At 43.2% G+C, this 18576-nt stretch overlaps 1 protein-coding gene across 1 annotated transcript in view; it reads right to left on the bottom strand.

Moving 5' to 3' along the window:
- Positions 1-18576, bottom strand: part of LOC111142573 (collectin subfamily member 12) — a 193627-nt gene that overhangs the window by 24538 nt on the left and 150513 nt on the right. The window contains exons 4-5 of the mRNA XM_022495849.1: positions 12504-12602; positions 10279-11325 (exon numbers count right to left, since the gene is read on the bottom strand). Coding sequence (XP_022351557.1) covers positions 10279-11325; positions 12504-12602 — 1146 coding nt within the window. The remainder of the gene's footprint in view (positions 1-10278; positions 11326-12503; positions 12603-18576) is intronic.

The raw sequence follows: 18576 nt of genomic DNA, 5'->3' as shown, positions 1-18576 counted from the left end.
ACAGTCTAGCGGTGGAGCTGGCCCAGGAATTCCTTCTTATGTGGAAATAACTGGACCTGGGAGGACACCATTCTCAAATATTCTGCTCTCCAGAATTCTTGAGTTTCTGAAATCTCACTGTTCTACAGGAGTTAAGTGAAAGAGATCTATACTCATTCTTTCCATAGAAGTAGAAAGCCTTTCAGGCTGGCTGGGCAGAAGTACTGCAGAGATGAAGGGTGGGTGGGCCTCCCACCCTATGTTTTTCTTGATCCCTCTTACCCAGTCCTCCCCCACCAGCTGGACAAGACAGAACAGTGAAGTAGGCCTTCCTGCCTCCGTAGGGCGATCTCTCTGACCCATTCCCCTTTCTAAGCCTCAGTGGACATCCACTGTACCCTCACACTATCCATGGCCCCAACTAGTCCACCCATCTCTGTTCTCCCTTAGCAAGAACCTTGGCTCTGGACTCAGCTTTCCTTATTTAAGGCTACCCATGATTTCGTCCTTGGATTTACTGGCAGACGTTCTACTGAGCTGTAAGAGAGTTTATGCTAATAGTTCAGACTGGTTTCAATGTGTCCCTTTTTAGGGTTATCTGCTTCATAAGCGAGAGACTTGAGAAGACTTTGTGATGAAAAATTTTCTCTCTGAATCCAACTCACTGACTTCTGCCCCCCAGTTCCTGTTGGTGCTTCTCAATCATCAGCTCTCCTGGTCCTTATCTCATAGTCAGATGGTCCCCCTTTCTCTGGGATGTCTTGCCAGCACCTGCAACCTGGCGTGTCTAAAACGGACCTTATCCTCACTTTATCGTTACACCTTTCATGACATCATCACAACCATCTCTTCCGTCACTCATCACGACCCAGTGTGGGTGCTAACCTCTTAACTGCTCTTCCTACCTTTGATTCCTCTCCCTTCACTCCACTCCGCATCTTTCCCACATTTGTCTTCCTTACTCAATGATCTGATCTCCACTTGCTCTAGAACATTCAGCCCCTGCTACTTGGTCACCCGGTGTTAAATCAAGGCTTTCATGACCTGGTCTAGCATGTGTTTACTCCATCCTCCTCTGCCCTTCTGCAGCTTGGCTCTTAGAATTTCCTCTGCCCACATCCATCTGGAAAATGGTCCGCCTACCATATAGTCCTCCCAGGTGGAAGTGCTTCCTCTTTCTCTCATCTTTTAGTTCTTGTTTGTTCTTTGAAGGCACTTCCCCAACTAGCAGCTAGCAATGTCTCATGCACAGTCATTTTTCAGACAGGATTTACCAAATGAATGTGCATCACAGATCCAAAGACCTAGCGCACTAATGCCAACATTTTGGGTCCCAGGAGAGACCAAAGGGAGAGGTTTCTGGGGGAAGATGGCCTGGTATCCCTCACCTTATTCTAAGAAGCATAGCTCCACTCAGTCTATGTCTCAGGATGACCCTGGCTGTTGCTATGAAATGACCCTGGGGAGACTGGTCTTTCTTGACTCTACTTACATTTAAGAATTGATCCAATGGTTTCTGCATCTACAATCCGAGGGTTTGTTTTTTTTTCTTTTTTAAACTGAGGAGGCTCATTAAGTGTATTAGTAAAAATAAGGAAGGTGGATTTTCACTGCCAAATCTATCTCCTGTGAAAAAGGATCTTAGTTCCTTTGTGTAGTTGAGAAACAATGTCCTAGAGATTAACAGTGGGAAGGTGGCGTATGCATTCCTACGTAATGGTTGTAGCATTATGGAAGTTCTAGTGGAACAATACTGACAACAGGCCAAAAAAAAAAAAAAAAAAAAAAAAACAACCCCACAACAAAATTCTAATTTGTTAGAATAATAGCAAAAATAAAAGTACCTTTTCTTCTTACCTATTTCTGTTTAATGTTCTATGTTCAGCCTTATGGAATCTAAATAATGGAGAAGGTCTGTTGGGAAATTCAAGGGCTTTAGAGATTCTTTATCCTTATTCTTTTTATGGGTTTTGCCAACAATCAGTGTTTCTCAATGGCTCACAACTGGGTTTGTTACTATACTTGAAGGTGATGGGAAAGGAATTTACCTGTGTGCTTGGAACAGAGACTGTTCAGGGGTCTGTCTACCTGATGGGACAGACCAATGTGACAGGGAGTTCTGTTTCTCCCAGAACACCTTCCACTGGTTCCTGACAGACCTCCAAAGACACATAGTTCTCTCTTCCTCTCCTGATATGAATCTGAGACCTACCTCACCTAGGATGACCGCTTTTCATTAATCTTATTTCTTTCTGGGGTTGGGTAGTTAATGGTATTTAGCTATTTCCCTCTGAAGTGCTGCTCAAATGTCCCCACTCACTCCACACAAAAGTACTGGCTTATTTTAAGAATGGCACCAACCATGGATCCCACAGTCAGTGCAACATATCGGCAGATGCTAACTTCTAGATCTTGGGGAAGAAAGAAAAAGATGTCAAAAGACGATGCAAGTTGTTGCCTTTGATAAATCTTACTTGTGAGGCATTTACCAGCTGGATGAGCATAAAAATGGATTTTTTTTTTTTTTGCATGAAGCACTACATCAATCACAAATCAGTTATCTGACTGTTTTAATTAGTTTGAATACTCATCACTGTGGATAATCTCCTGGCAAGCACTGTGTTACTGACTTCTTCATTCACAGCTGCCCCGGCCTTGGGAAAATCATCACGGTGCTAGAGCAGGAAGCTGGGCTTCCAATGCTGGGCTAAATAAAAACGTATTCTATGTGTCCCCCATATGTAAGAGGATTCAGTCATTAATACTTACATATTCAGTAAGACCATACTTTGCTCATTAAGACCTAGATGTTTTCTACTTACTTCTTTTTAAAAATTACTGAGAAAAAAGAGCTAAAACCACTTGAAAAGCCAGTACTGGACACCCAGAAAAACAGATTATTAATGCCCATAAAACAGATTATTAACGGGTATATCTTCCTCTAGGACACAGGACGGTAGTATCGCTTGTTAGCATCTGGATGATCCCAGACTTTGAGGTCTTACATGCACCTTTTATTGAGCAGCTGTTGAAGTGAAAATAAAATGAAATAAAAGACAAGCCACCCCTAGTGCCTTAAAACCAAAACAGTGAGATAAATAACACAAGAGTATTTCTAAGCATGCGTAGTAATGACTTGTCCTCAGAGTTGGGAATGTGTTAGCTCCCAGGTGGAGGCATGTGTGATGGCCCTCTCAGAAGCAAATTTGAGAGTTTCTTTCAAGGCCAAGTGAGTGGCTCTCTGGCTCTGGTTCTGACATGCCAGGATATGCACTGCGGTACTGGCAAAGCCAGCCCAAGCTCCCGAAATGTCTGAGTCTGACTTAGACCAGGCCAGGGAGCAGCCCGTATTTCACTGCCTGCAAGGCCTCCTCCCCGTGTTCCCCACCCTCCAGAGCAGGGAGACTGAGACGCCTGAATCCTCCAAACAAGCAGTTAGAAGAGGACAGATGATTTTAAATCGCTGCGCCGTTTCTGCTTTGGACACCGAACTGTGGACCTTGGGGAGGGCCCAGCCCTGTGTCCTACCCCTGAGATAAGTTTCCAATTTATTTGCCAACAAAACAGAAAGTAGAGAAACCGCTTTAATTCTTACTGCTGTCCAAAATTTTGGAGACTTGATTTTAGAACCTCTAGCAGTAAGGTTGGAAGCTAGAGAAAACTACTAACATAATCGGAGACATTTTACTTCATTTAAAAAAAATCTAAATTAATCAAACATTTACTAAATACCTACATTATGAAAAGTCATCCTGTTTCACTGAAGTACTTTCAAAGCCCTGATATCACTAGGAAATGGACAGGATATTATTTGGCAATCATTTTGAAAATTAATTCAATTCTTAACCTCATGTTTAAGACAGCCTTCTGGAAATCCCCAGAGGCTCCTTCTCCACAAACACACCCTTGTCCGCAGGGTATATTTAAACCACTATTTCTCACCCCCTGGCAACAGTCCGCTTCTATGCCTTCCAATGCCTGCTCTGAAGGGCCCACAGACAAATGGTTTTGTTTGAGGAAGCGTGGCAAGAGTGGACGGGGTTGGCAATGAGAGAAACTGAGGCCTCCTGCCTGATCCTTTCGGCCCTCCCAGGTATCTGTTAAGATGCAGCTCAAATGTCAATCTCTTATTTAACCTCTACCAATTGCTCTCCTGAAAATAAAGTCTCCCACATTTCAACTTCCCAACATGCCGTCTGTTCTCTTTCATTATCACACGGCAGCAGGGTGTCATGTGGAAGCACGGCTTTGGGAACTAGAAAGATCCAATGTTAGCACTGACAATTTACTAGCTCCTTGACCTTGGAAAAGTTACTCGGGCTCTCTGTGCCGTGGTTCCCAGCCCTGCAAATGGAGACTGGTAATTCCAACCTTAAAGAGCTGTAACAATGAAAGCAGACCCCTGAACCCAGGGCTCGGCAGTATGCCTGGCATATTGAAAACATGGGACTGAAAAATGAGTTGAAGCTGGTTGTCAGTAGCACCTGAGTCTGATTCCTCTTCAGGGTTGGGCTGCAGGCTACCAGCAGTAAGCACTGTTAGACCCAAATCGGAGTTGACCTGCTTCTGTACAATTTTATTCCTTGGGCACATGAAGCTGTTGTCTTCCACTGTGATGTAGCGGCTGGGGCTGCAGGGGACGGGAAATCTTGCGGAGGTGCTGAACTTACACTTGGGTATGAGTATTAGCCCACCACCTGCTAGGCACTGCACTAAAATCTTATTTACATTATCTCCTTAAGTTCTCATCACTTGAAAGGGTAGATGCAGACGAGGATGAGGAACTTGGTATTTGTGTCTGGGTCTGTCCCATTACAGAATTCTTGTTCTCACTTACTGAATCTGATGCCTCTCTCAGAAGAGCAGGGGAAGGGGGCCCTCTGCCTGGGCTAGGAGGGGGCAACTTCACATTCTCTGCATTATGCATTATGACATATGAAGTCCTCCATATACATAATGAGCATAAAAGTATTTATATTATTTGTAACAAAAAATAAGCCTTTTTTAGTAAGGTTTGTTTTGTTTTGTTGGTTTACAGATACAGAGATAACTGTTGCTGGGATTCAACATGGAGTTTAATGTCTATTTCCATGTTATCACCTAGTTTAGTGCAAGCCGTCAACTTCCGCTTCTATTTTGCAATGAGGCCAGTGTCTCCTGTGAGCCATCCCGTAGGCATGAGGGTTCATGAAGTGCGAGTCAAAAGGATGTCCCAGAAAGCATGAGAGCACTCTGAACCTTGCAGAGGCAAGGTCAGCATAATCCAAAGTGAATCCAATCCTGGCTCCCTCCTGCTTTGTCCCGTCTCTCCCTCCTCCTCGGGGAAGAGATCTGCTTGGAGGAAAAGGAGAGAGGGAGCAAAGAAGTGCACTGGGAAATGGAGCCCTGCCCCCAGTCTCTTGTTCTCTGGGAACACCTCATGGACAATCCTGTTCTGTAGGAAGTTGAACAGATGGAACAGAAAGGGGGCAACTAGAGATGTTTCTGAGGTCAATTCACAAAAAGCACAGGTAATGAAAAGACCAAGGATAAACGTTATATGGGAAGGCAAATGAGAAAAGGAAAATAGAGATCCTGGCTTCTAAATGGTATTTTAGAAACACAGAGTCAGAAACCTCCTCCTCATAGACATGTTCCACTTAATATGTCTAAATGGGCCTCTCTTCCTGAACCTCCCCAGTCTGTCCTTCCACCTACTTGCTCAAGCTAAGAACGGAGGAGATATTCTGCTCCTCTCTTTCCCTCACCCTCCACTATCAATCCACCATCAGCCTTGTCCAATCACATACATCAGCCCCTGACCCTGTGTTCCATTTCTGTCCAACCCCTCCACAAAGCACCCCTACAACACACAGTCTTGGCCGCTCCTCTGGGCTAAGAACACGTTGGGTAGGAAACTCCAGGGTCCTGAGCACCAAATGGGGCAAGAACAGGTTGATGTGAGCTCTGAATACTCCTATCCCCTTCTATCTCTAGGTTCCTCCCCTTGGGGAGCATACCTGGATAAAGCCAGTCAGGGTCTTGATGGCCAGGGAAGGACAAGCCTGCCCTTGGGTCTGCCTACAACACTCCTCCTGAATGAGGAGACCCATTTCTCTTACCTCCAAGTCACCCATAACTGGCCCATAGCCCTGCACTGGACCCCTGTCGCCCTGCTTGCTCCCCTGTAATCTATCCTTCTCCCACCTCATTCCCCTCCCCACACCCAGAATGACATTTTAAAAATATAAATCAGATCATGTACCCACCATGCCACACTTAGAATGAAATCCCAGCTCCCTGCGCTCACAGACTGTGGGGCACCTAAGGACTGGGAAGAAGGGCATGCACTTTTGGTGATCCAAGATGGGGTTAACAGCATGGGCCTTGGCACCAGAAAGCCTGGGCTCAGATCCTGTTTAGCTGCTACCATCTCTGTGAATTTGAGCAAGTTCCTTAAACACCTCTCCAAACCTTAGTTTCATCTATAAACTGGTGATGATCTTCTAAGTACCATCTTACTTGGGATGCCTAGGTGGCTCAGTCGGTTAAGCATCTGACTCTTGATTTTGGCTTAAGTCATGATCTCAGTGTTGTGAGACTGAGCTCCACGGTGGGCTCCGTGCTAGGCATGAAGCCTGCTTCAGATTCTCTCTCTCCCTTGCCTTTCCCCAAACCCCTCCCTGCCCCTGGCTCACACACAATCTCTAAAAAAGGAAAGAAAATAAGTACCTGTCTTACAGAGTTTGAGTCAAGTGCTCAGTGCATTCACACTCAATATTAGTGAATAAAAACAATCATAATAGTGGAAACATTACCTAATTGAAAGCCAGGGTCTGAATCTTCAGTTAAAAACTTTTTGTACACTTCCTTAGCTGCCAAGCAACACGGTCTACACACTAAATGTGTTAGAAGTTTACTTGTAGAAGGCAAGCTAGCAACTGGATGGAATAATAAAACTGTAAAACTTATAGCTAGAAAATATCCAGAGTACTGCAACAGGATTCTCTAAGGTTTCACAGTGCCAACAGAAATTGAGAAAGCTCTTATTTTATGTGGTTGCGCAACTACTGAGATCTGCCCTCCTTTTGAATTTAGGTTGAGAAAGAATAGGAAAAAACTAAAGCAATTACTGAAGAAGTTTCTGATCATCTGAAAGCCTGCCCCTTATTCAGAGTATGACTCGTACTCACGATGTCTGTCTCCTCTGGAGCTGGGACACCAATATTGCTCAGGGAAGCCATTGTATTTACAGGCAACACCAATTTTTATAAGGAACATCACATAAAACCAAAATTTGTTTTCTATTCATGAATACCCACTAGTCCTGTTTCACCCTCCCCAGATGTCACATGAAATTTCTTCCATGTGATAGTCTTTTTTTTTTTTTAAGATTATTTATTTATTTATTTGACAGACAGAGATCACAAGTAGGCAGAGAGAGAGAGGAGGAAGCAGGCTCCCTGCTGAGCAGGGAGCCCGATGCGGGGCTCGATCCCAGGACCCTGGGATCATGACCTGAGCCAAAGGCAGAGGCTTTAACCCACTGAGCCACCCAGGCGCCCCGCACGTGATAGTCTTTAAATACCTGTAGATAGCTGCCTTGTCTCCACTAAAACAGTGTCTCCTACAGGTTAATGTTCCCAGGTCTTGCAATCCTTCCCCAACCACATCTAGACTCCATAATCCTGGGTGTATTTTTCTTGAGCATGCTGGTCTGTCAATGACCCTTTGAAAGAGGTCCCTCAAAGTACACACTATCCTGCAGGGGTAGTCTTGCCATACTGAACAGAGTAAGGTATCACCTCCTATCATTTTCATTGATATAATCAAAGATCACATTAGATTCACTGCCAGACACAGTGACTTGCTTACAGTCGATTAAAACCACCATGCTTTTCATACACATGCTCTTCCATCAACATCTGTCTGTCCGGCCTTTTCCAACCTCAAGCAGGATTTTACAGGTATTCCCTATCTCTTCCATTTTGTTGGCACCTCTTAACTATTCTAGCCTCCCCAGGTCATTTTGGATTATGATTCTAGCATCCATGGGCTAGTATATGTAGTTTCATGTCACACAAGTAGTGGATTATCAGGTTATCTATATCCTCATGCTAGTCACTGACAAAGCTGTTGAATGGGGCTCTGCCATCTGCCATCCAGACCTGCTGCCAGCCCCCCAGGAGCTCATTGAACTGCCATTCTTTATGCACATTCTGTGGAAGACACACCCTAGGGTCACCCCCAATGACTCATGCCCTTGTATCATCTCTTCCCCTTGAGTGTGCAACCTGTGACTTGCTTCTAACCAACAGAACATGGCAAAGGTGATGGCATGTCACTCCCTTGACTTCCATTAGATGAGATTACATTACATAACACTGTCTCAGTAGACTGGAGTCCCCTGCCGGTTTTGAAGAAGCTGCGGTGTGGTTTGATGGTCACATGGCAAGGGGCTGCAGGTGACCTCTAGCCCAGTACCCCTTCTTGCCCCCAAAAGACCCCAAGAACCTCAGTCTCACATTTGCAAGGACATGAATACTGTTAAGCACCCAAGGGAGCACAGAAAGGGAATTTCTCCAGTCAAGCCTCTGATGAAACCTCAGCCCCTCAATGACAGGGTATCCTGCTTTGGGGCAGAGGCCCCAAGCCTTACCCAGACATCCAATCTACAGATACTGTGAGATAAGAAATGGGTATTGTCCCTTGCTGCTGAGTTTGCACTTTGTTACATAGCATAGAAAACCAACATCACCAATAAATTTCCCCAACTGCGATGTAATTCAGCACCTACTTTCTCCATCTTGTTCTTGACAGCATCAATGACAAATGTCTTGGTAAAATCCAGATACACTTTTTTATTCTTCTAGTTTTTTTTTTTTTAATTTTATTTATTTATTTGAGAGAGAATGAGTGAGAGAGAGCATGAGAGAGTAGAAGATCAGAGGGCGAAGCAGACTCCCCAAAGAGCTGGGAGCCCGATGTGGGACTCGATCCTAGAAGTCTGGGATCATGACCTGAGCCAAAGGCAGTCACTCAACCAGCTGAGCCACCTAGGCGCCCTTAGTCTTCTAGTTTAAACAACCTAATAACTCTGTTAATGTACAGAAATAAGATTAGGTTCACCTGCTTTCTTTTTAGTGATCTCACTCTGATGATTGCTGCTTTCCCAAAAGCTCACAGATTATCCTCTTAACAACCTCTTTTCAGGCTTGAAGACCAATTCCCCATTCTACACAGTATGTCTATGCATATTTCCTCTTTTTGAAAATCAGGATTTCTTTGCTTACAGGCAATCTCCTGATACTCTAAAATTCTCCTGATTTTAAGCTACCTGAGGGGAAGGACCATCTGGGCCTCTCTGCGTGCCCCAGAGTGCTTAGTACATCATCTTTCACATAGTACTTTCAACATAAAAGCAGTGAAAATAGTTCATGACTGAAAAATGCTATTAATATATGGTTGCCACAAATCTTCAGAAGGAGAGTTAATTTGAGCCAAGAATTTTCAATTTACATGGGTGACCTGGATCAGAGTAAAACTCAGATTTTATATGCAGGTCACATTCTGTCTTCTGTGGCTTTACAGTTACTGTGATGGCCAACCATCCATCTGCTCATGACACTTAGAAACGGGAATCCCTGTGACCTAAACAAATTAATCCTACTTTCAAAGGAGCCTGATTTATAATGACATTGAAAGAGCAAGGCACTGAGAAAGTCCAAATTCAGCAAATAGTTAATGGACTGCCTTTGAGTGCTATCCACAAAGTCACAGTTAAAACTCTTTTCAAGATGTGGAGCTTAATCTACCTGCCCCTTGAGTGTGGGTTGGACTTAATGACATTTTTAAAGAGCAGAATATGGTGGAAGTGATAGTATGTGACTTCTGAAGCTAGGTCATAAAAGGCATGTGGCTTTTCCTTGTGCTTTCTCTTGGATCACCTACTCGGCAGTCAGCCAGCTGCCATACTGTGAGAACACTCAAGCAACTTCACATTGCCAGAATCGAAAATCTCTTGCCAACAGCCAGTAGGGAACTGATGCCTCCTACCAAGAGCCATGTGCATGAGTTATCTTGGAAGGAGGTCCTCAGTCCCAGTTAAGAGTTCAAGATGACTGCAGCCCTGGCTAATATCTTGACACAACCTTACAAGAGATACTGAGCCAGAATCACCCAGCTAAGCCACTCCTGAATTCCTGATCCACACAAACTTGAGATGGCAAATGTTCACTGTTTTTAAGTTGCCGACTTTTAGGGTAATTTGTTATATACCAATCAGTAACTAAAACGAATACATTCAGAATTTTCACTTACCTTGTAGTATTGTAAAGTTCTTGATGAGCTGACCATGCTTGGAGTCTACCAGCTTCATTTCTTCCATAATCACTGATAAGTTGGCTACTTCAGTGTCTAACCTTGACCTCATCATATCTTGCTGCATCCTGAGAGAAACAGAATCCAAACGGATGTTGGCTAGTGTGTTATTCAAGGAGGTCAGATCATCTGTGTGTTTGGTCAGTGTATCAGTGCACGTGGTCCTGACTTCATTCAGATTGCTCGTCAGCGTCCGCAGGTAGTGGGCAGTGTAACTGATGTTGCTAATGATGTTCACTATATCCGTCTCAAAAAGCTGGAAGCGTTCCTCCAGCTGGCTAAACTTGATGGCTGTCCTGTTCTCCGCGTCCTTGTGTACGTCCTGCAGGTCTTTCAGGTTCTGCTCGTTGGCTTGGGAGGCTGTGGTGATGTTGTCCATCTGCCCCGTGAATGAATTGAGCTGGCTGTTCATATCCTCCAGGGTGTCATTGTTAGCTTTGGCCAAGGCAGAGTTATTGGCAGCCAGTGTCTGTAAGTTCTGCACTTTCTCCTTCAGCCAATCAGTGTCCTTCTTGGCTTGAAGGAAAACCTGCTGCAGATTTTGGAAGTCATTCTTGATTCGCTGGATGGCCTGGCTCGTGTCATCCACAGACCGCTGCAGATTGGTGATGAGGTTCCTCTGCTGCACCTGGGTCAGGTTCAGGTTGTTGAGGTTCATAACGACCACGTTATGAGAGTACATTTGGCTCTGCAGGTTGCCCTGCAGCACGCTGGTGTCTTGCTGCAGATTTGTGACATATCCATTATACGCCTGGAGGGTTTTGTTCACAGTGGTGATGAGGAAAGAGTTATTCTCCAAAGTTTCTTTCAGTTGACTCTGCCTGTCCACCAGGGCATCCCCACTTGCCTGTAACTTCTCCAGAGTGTCTTTGTTCTTGCTGGTTTTCTCTGTGATCTCACGCAGCTGCTGACGAAGATCCAGTATGTCTGATCTGAAGGTAGAGAGTTCTGAGTTGGTGCTCATGGCTTTCTTTCCAGTTTGGTCCCCTGGAATAAGACATATTTATTACTTAGATTGGTGGTAAGGAGAAATGCTCAGGTGGGGTCAAAGATCCCAAAGAGGGGCACCTGGGTGGCTCAGTCATTAAGCTTCTGCCTTCAGCTAAGGTCACGATCCTGTGGTCCTGGGATCGAGTCCCACATCAGGCTCCCTGCTCAGCGGGAAGCCTGCTTCTCCCTTTCCCACTCTGCCTGTGTGTTGCCCCCCTCTCTCTCTTTCTGTCAAATAAATAAATAAAATCTTTTTTTTTTTTTAAAAACCAAAAACCAAAAAAAGAACCATAAAGATCCAAAAGACACTTAACTAGTATGAACTGTGTGTCAGATATAAAATTTGTGGTCTATGCAGAGTGTTTTGCATTAGTAAAACCCACGTATCTATCTTTTCAAAGTGGGTTCTGGGAAATTGGGAAGGGTGCTAACTTCCTAAGCACTTTTCTCAAAGAAGGAGGGGGATTTTATCAGATTTTAGAGCACTGGGCAGGGTGTCAAGAAGGAAATAACTTACTGCTTATTAAATTTACCATTAATCCCTTCCTAAAAAATGAAAATAAAAATCAAAGTATAGAAATAAGTTGGAATCTTTTAATTTTTTAAATTGATTTCTGTAGCTCTTCTATGCAGTTTAGAATATTTCAAGTACGAATTTACTGAACATTTTATAAAGGATTTTTTTTGTTTTTTTTTCTCTTATTATTTTTTATTGAGATGAAAATTATAGTATATACACAAATTTTAAACTTTAAAAATTACCCTAGGTTCACATTTCAACTGTTCTTCTTCCTGGTTAAGTCACCATTTTCTCCTGTATAAATTAAGGATGACAATAACAATATCCACCTTGCAAATACTTAGAAACTTTCTCTGTAGGTTTGCTCTAAAGAGCTTTTACTAAAATCTATGTGTGGTCCTTTTTGATCAGGATTGATCTTCAGATTTTAATTGGCACACAGAGTGGTTTTTTGAAGAACTCCAAAATTGCTCCTTAAGGTTAAAATGTAGAAGCCTTTAAATAAAATCATGAGGAAAGACTCAACACACAACACAAAAATTTAACATCCTTCTGGGTGAATGTGAATTTACAACAGTATGGTTCTAAATAGCGGCGGTCATTTAACATGGAATCAGAGGAGTCAGTTTAATGGTTCATTCTTGTTGCAGATTACCTAATTTTTTCAGGTCGCTTTCCACTGCTGTAAGCTTGTCATCATAGGTCTGGCGAGATGTCTCCATGCCACCCGTAACATTGTCCATTTTTTCTACGACTAAGATTTAAGAATTAAGGATTAGTACACACACATGCTTACATTTTATTTTTCAGTTTTGATGAAAAAAATATTTCATTAGCGAATAAAGGAAAAGATTGAAACAAAAAGAGTATAAATGAAATCAAATATGGGGGAAAAGCGATTCTTTTAAAAAAATAACTTACTCGTTACAAAACCCCGTGGTAGGTTATTTGGTTGAGAATTGTGTGTTTTAAAGATTTATTTATTTGACAGAGATCACAAGTAGGAAGAGAAGCAGACGGGGGGTGGGGGGTGGGTGGAGGCAGCTTCCTGCTGAGCAGAGAGCCCGATGTGGGGCTTGATCCCAGGACCCTGGGATCATGAATCCAAGCCGAAGGCAGAGGCTTTAACCCACTGAGCCACCCAGGCGCCCTAAGAATTTTATGTTCTTAGCTGTTCTTAGGATTCTGTAATACCTTGGATGTGTTAGATGTTGTCTGGAGCTCAGCTTTAATTTTTATGTATTATATAAGTCCTCAATCTGTATTATTTTCTAAAGTGTTTTTCACAGATGGAGGTATAACACTGTGATCATTTACAAAGTTTTATCACTCATCACACTCCCTACCATTCCTGGAAGGTGGTATACATTTGTCTGGAAGAAAAGTCTGAGAAAAGTCTGTAGTAAAGAATACCTAGCTACTTCTATAAATAGTCTTTGTAGAAGGAAGGGAAAGAAAGTCAAGAGCATTTGCCACTCTCTTTCATGAGGCCTTGAAAAGTCTACTTCTCAGTGACAAGCCAATCTGTCCTTCGTCATTTCCCAAGAAGATCCCTACATAGATTTCCAGACAATTATTCATGAAGAAGACTTTTTTTTTTTTTTTTTAGCATTTTCTTGATTGTACATGAAAGGGAAAGAGTTAGTGACACGGTGTTAAGTATCAACTTCTGCTCTTATTTGTTCTCAGACGGCAGCTCTTTACAGTTGTGAATACAAGTTTCTTTCTAAAATATTCATAAGAGCGTGTTTCTCCAGAAGTGACTCCTGCGACATCCAACCTCTAGCAACTCGAGATCAAGTCTGTCTTGGTATTAATGGCTTTCTGAAAATAAGGACTTCATTTTTTTTTTTTTTGAAGCATGAATATATTTTCTATATTAATTGTAAGGTAATGGAGCCAATTTATTTTTATTCTTCAAGTGTTCCACCCGTGCGTGATTGTATGAGAAGATTCTCCTGGCTCCTTTCAGGAAGCAGAGGTATGCTCCCATGGGTCTGTATGACCCAAAGTGAACCAGCCCTGTGGCTTCTAGCACTTTCTCTGGGGAAGCTTGTCCTGCTGTCCCCCTCAAGCTTCTAGAGTGTGGCTATAATGAAATGCGTGCAAGGCACCAAATGCTCTTTTTCACCCAAGCCCTTCCAAGTGCTCTTCTTTCTACCTAAAATGTTCTTCCCTGGGATCATCGCCAGGTTAAGCCCTACTTGCTCTTCGAGACTCAGCTCATCACCTTCTATGGGAAATCTTTGCTGCGGTGCATCTTTTAGAAATTCTCTTGGCAAGCAGTCCTTTCTCTGCCATAGGACTTACTTCACTGTGTGGTCCTGGCTTGTTTACTATCAGATCCTTTAAGGCAGGAAAATTTGCATTCAGTTTGATCTGTAGCTCTTAGTGTGGCACTTAGTAGGTGTTCAACACATATTTATTATGCTATTTACTTAAATCGGTGAGAGTCTGCCCCCTGGCTACTGAGGCCTGTGAAAAACTGGCTGAGCTAGAGGTCCTGCAAACAGACATACAAATCAGCCCTCCCCACCCCCACACCCCAAGAAGAACAACAGCCAGCTGAATTATGACTCTTTTTTTTGAAAGTGACTATATAGACAAGAGGGGTATTGTTATAATAATCTATATCTTAGGACTGTTAGACAGGCATGCATATTTGTAAATCCCCCCAAACTCTGAGGAACACAATGTTTCATCTGTAATTTTGCAAAGTTAAACTTTAAAAAAAAAAAAGCATAAAATGTTGATGAGTTAAGATTCAGTTTTGATTCTCAAATCAAAACACATGGCTCAGTCTGTCCTCAAACCACACACAGTCTCTTCAGTCCTGCCCATTTTTTCCCGGAAGCCGAAGAAACTTCTAAATATGCTGACAGGCAGTCATTTTCTACCCTCTCTAATTTTCCCTCCATTTTAGTTTTAAAAAACACAGAACTGTCATGGACAGAGAATTCAGGTTTGTGTAAAGGCAATAAATACATTTGTTAAAAACAGAATGAAAATCTGTTAGATTTCTCTTTGGTGCAACGAGGAAGCTATTGGCCTTGGCCACAGGGGCTAATGATCTGGTTACATGCATTGGGGCGTGTGTGTCTGCATTTTAAAAATAGGATCTGGGTCTAAAGCTGCAAACTTCAGGGCTGCAAAGCTGGCAGCTTGCTACGGCATAAAAAATACCAGGCTGATGGGCATCTAGAACCAACACTTGCTGTAACAGCACACAGCATTTTCATTGGTTTTTACTCTTAACCTATCAGCACAAGTTGTCAATCAGGAAAACAGTGACAGAGCCATCCTCCCTTACCCTAGAAACTCCCAGTCTATTGATGCAGACCTCGGTTTGTAGATCCTTCTGATGTGAGAAAGATGAACATCAAACGGAAGAGTTCCTAGCAGCCTGTTTTTTCATGGGCTCCCCTTTATTCTTTCTTTTTTTTTTATTGTGTTATGTTAGTCACCATACCGTACATCATTAGTTTTTGATGTAGTGCTCCATGCCATCGGTGCCCTCCTTAATACCCACCACCAGGCTCACGAATCCCCCACGCCCCCTAGCAACTGTTTCGTCAGTTTTTCTTCAGAACATTACTGCTTTGGAAATCATACCCAAGGAGTTGGCCCTCTTTGAGTACCCAAAGCCTAATCCTCGTGGATAATCTGACAATCATACCTTTTCTATAAAAGCCTTTTGGTACCATCCCTTGGCCTGGGCCATGAACCTCATTCTCCCTTGTCATGATTCCACCAGTCCTTCAGGGTCCACTCCACTCTCACCACCCCAACGTGCTAAGCCTTCCCTGACAATTGGGTTTTATACCACACCAATAATAACAGCAATAACAGCCTCTGTTTACCAAGTGCCTACTCTTTGAAAGGTGCACTGCACCATCACCAAAGTTAATCCTTAAAACTGCTGTTTTACAGATGAAGAAATTGAGACTCAGAGATGTTCAGTAACTTGCCCAGGGTTACACAGCTTGTAAAGGACCAAGTGAGATGGCAGGTCAGGAAATCTAATTCCAAAATGAATGCTTTCTCTAGAATTCCACATTACCTCGTATTTAGTACTTCTTTTTCCTCAATATAGTTACCTCCCATGAGAGACATAGTTCACGCTCCAGGCCCTGAGGACAAGGAACAAGGGCAGGGCGAAGAGCTCCTGCCTAGTGCTCACATGCGTGTCTGTCCCAGACAGCGGTGCTGAGGGGGTAAACACGCCCCTGCGTGGGTACCTGGGACTTCCGGGAATACCCTCTGCACTGCCCTGGAATGCAATCAAGGCATTTCCACCTTTGAATGCTATTTCGGGTCTCACTACAAAAGTACAGAAGATCTGGCTGTCGGATGTTACGCTGGCTTCTCACAGGAGCCCCCCAGTGTGACTTGATGCCCATGTGGAAAGCCTACTGAACCAGCTGTCTCTGCTACTTTAGCAGAGATTAGCAGCAAGGTAGACATTCAATGACTAGGAATGATGAGTTAAAGGAGATTTGTCTTGAGAAAGATACAGATTTCTTTCTTCTCTATCCTAATTCTCTTGAGATGTATGCCTGCTGATTTTCCTGTTCCGGAATGTTCTGGAGGAAACATGACCCGCTGAACTTAGGAGATGGCGTCTGCCATGGCAGCTCCATGACGGAAGTTAAAGAGCCCAAGGCAGAGAATGCCCCGAGCTGGAATTATCCAAGAACATAGTTTCTGTACAGCAGCTGATGAGCCTCTGGGGTCACAGTCACTGTACAGCCCTGTGGGGGTGACTCAGCAGTTCCCCGCCTTATGCAGCAAATTCTCCAGAAGGAACTTCAGTTATATCCTAACTCGTGGTTGTGTAAGTGACATAAAAGGAGAAGTAAAAAACTGTTCTGAGGAAAACAGTATGGAGTTTTGCCAACTCTCATACATAAAGCACTTTCTATTGTACTTCCTAACTTCTCCTTCAGAGAAAGATCGCCTTTGAATATTCTTTTTCTTCTTTCTTTTTTGAAATGGAAAGAGTTTCTCTAGACTTCAAAGGGAGATGTGGGAAAGGAGAACCAGGTCTTATCTTTCTGCCTCTTCCCCTGTGGGGTTGCTAGACTCTTATCAGCAAGAAAGAAGACCTGCTGTACAAGAGAAAACATATCTGGAAAATACCCACATTTTAGTTCATTCAGATGATGTTTGGGAACCCAAACTGCATGTGGTTATTATTTTGTATTTGTTAGTAGATGCCTGAGGGATGGGGGCCCCTTCTGGAGGGAAAAGGAGTAAGACCATCTCCTTGCATCCACTCGTACTTGCTCCCTCAGCACCTCCCTGCTTTCATCCTGGGTAGGTTACACCGCAGAGAGCAGGCCATGCTGATCTTTAGGATTTTAGACTTCCTGGTAGGGCTCTGAGTGGTGGCAATGCCTTAAATGCAGAATGGTTTACACATCCCTGGGCACTGACTTATTGTCTTTACAGAAGTCAGCCCTGATCTACAATCCATCCATCCATCCATCCATCCATCCATCCATCCATCCATCCATCCTCCCTCTCATTAATTTATCCAGTAACTTTAACTGGTGCCTAATAAGTACCATGAGCCTAGGTGCTAGTGGGAGATATGACAAACTAAAGATAGGAGTCTCTTGTTTTCATGGAGCTTAGAGTTTGGGTAGTGAGACAGATAAGCCCACTGGCCATCATGAGTGAGTATGACAGGGGCTAAGTGTAAATAAGGGAATGCTTTGGGAACAAACAGGAGGGCCTAACTCAGCCTTCGGGGCTTCTTATGGGATAAATGTCTAGAACAGGAAAGGAAAGGAGTCCTTTTAGGTGGAGAGCAGAAAAAAAGTGTTCTTAGCAAATGGACCAGCATGTGCACAAGATGCCAGAGCTGAGATGGGCTTTCCAATGTCATAAAAATGGAGGAAATATCTGGAATAACTTTAAAAACAAACAAAGGGGGGGGGAACCCCTCTCCTTTGGAACTTCTATACAATTCTAAAGGCACAAAGATTCTAGATCTTATTTCTCTGCAGAGAGAAAAGTTATAAAATACCATATGGTAATATGCTCTTCAAACCTTTGTCAACTTTCTTCCAGTAGTTGTTTGCTTTCATGATATCACACAGTACTGAGCCCTAAAGGTACTTATTAAATGGCTATTTGATCTCAAGATTCTCCTTTATCTGGGTTTTCTGGGAAACGTCGAGAAGTAAGTAGTGCTCCAAATAACCTGGTAAAGGAGGAGAGCCAGTCTGACTCACCCAGGACATAACAGACCCTCCCTTTCCTCACTAGACTCCCTCCCCCACCCCTTGTCCTGCCTTGCCACAATTTAATAACCTTTCTTAATGCTTACTTTGTTATTCTTAGGTTAGATTAACTAATCACAAATGTATAAAATGACCTGGTAAGTTTCTAGATTTCCACTGCTCAAATTCATCAGTCAACACCCTACAGGATGCACACAATTTTCCATGCATCTGGCCTCAGAGATGGGACTTTCAAGCTTCAACTGTACTAAGTATTTTTAACATTTTGCCATTCTACTGGCCACAGCTGTATAAATGCCGTTATGAAGAAGCAAGAAACAGAAATATGGCCACTATCTACTAGAACCCACTACTGGACAGGTTCAATGACATCATCTTTGCTCATTCCAAACTCCTTGAAAAGTGGTATTACTGTTATTGTAAGAAATAGGAAACTCAAAGAGGTTGTGATTCATACCCAGGTTACACAGCCATGCGGAG

Source organism: Enhydra lutris, unplaced genomic scaffold (assembly GCF_002288905.1).
Source record: "Enhydra lutris kenyoni isolate GAN:26980312 unplaced genomic scaffold, ASM228890v2 scaffoldscaffold8, whole genome shotgun sequence".
NCBI classification, from domain to species: domain Eukaryota; kingdom Metazoa; phylum Chordata; class Mammalia; order Carnivora; family Mustelidae; genus Enhydra; species Enhydra lutris.
This window is presented reverse-complemented; position numbering and strand designations above follow the sequence as displayed.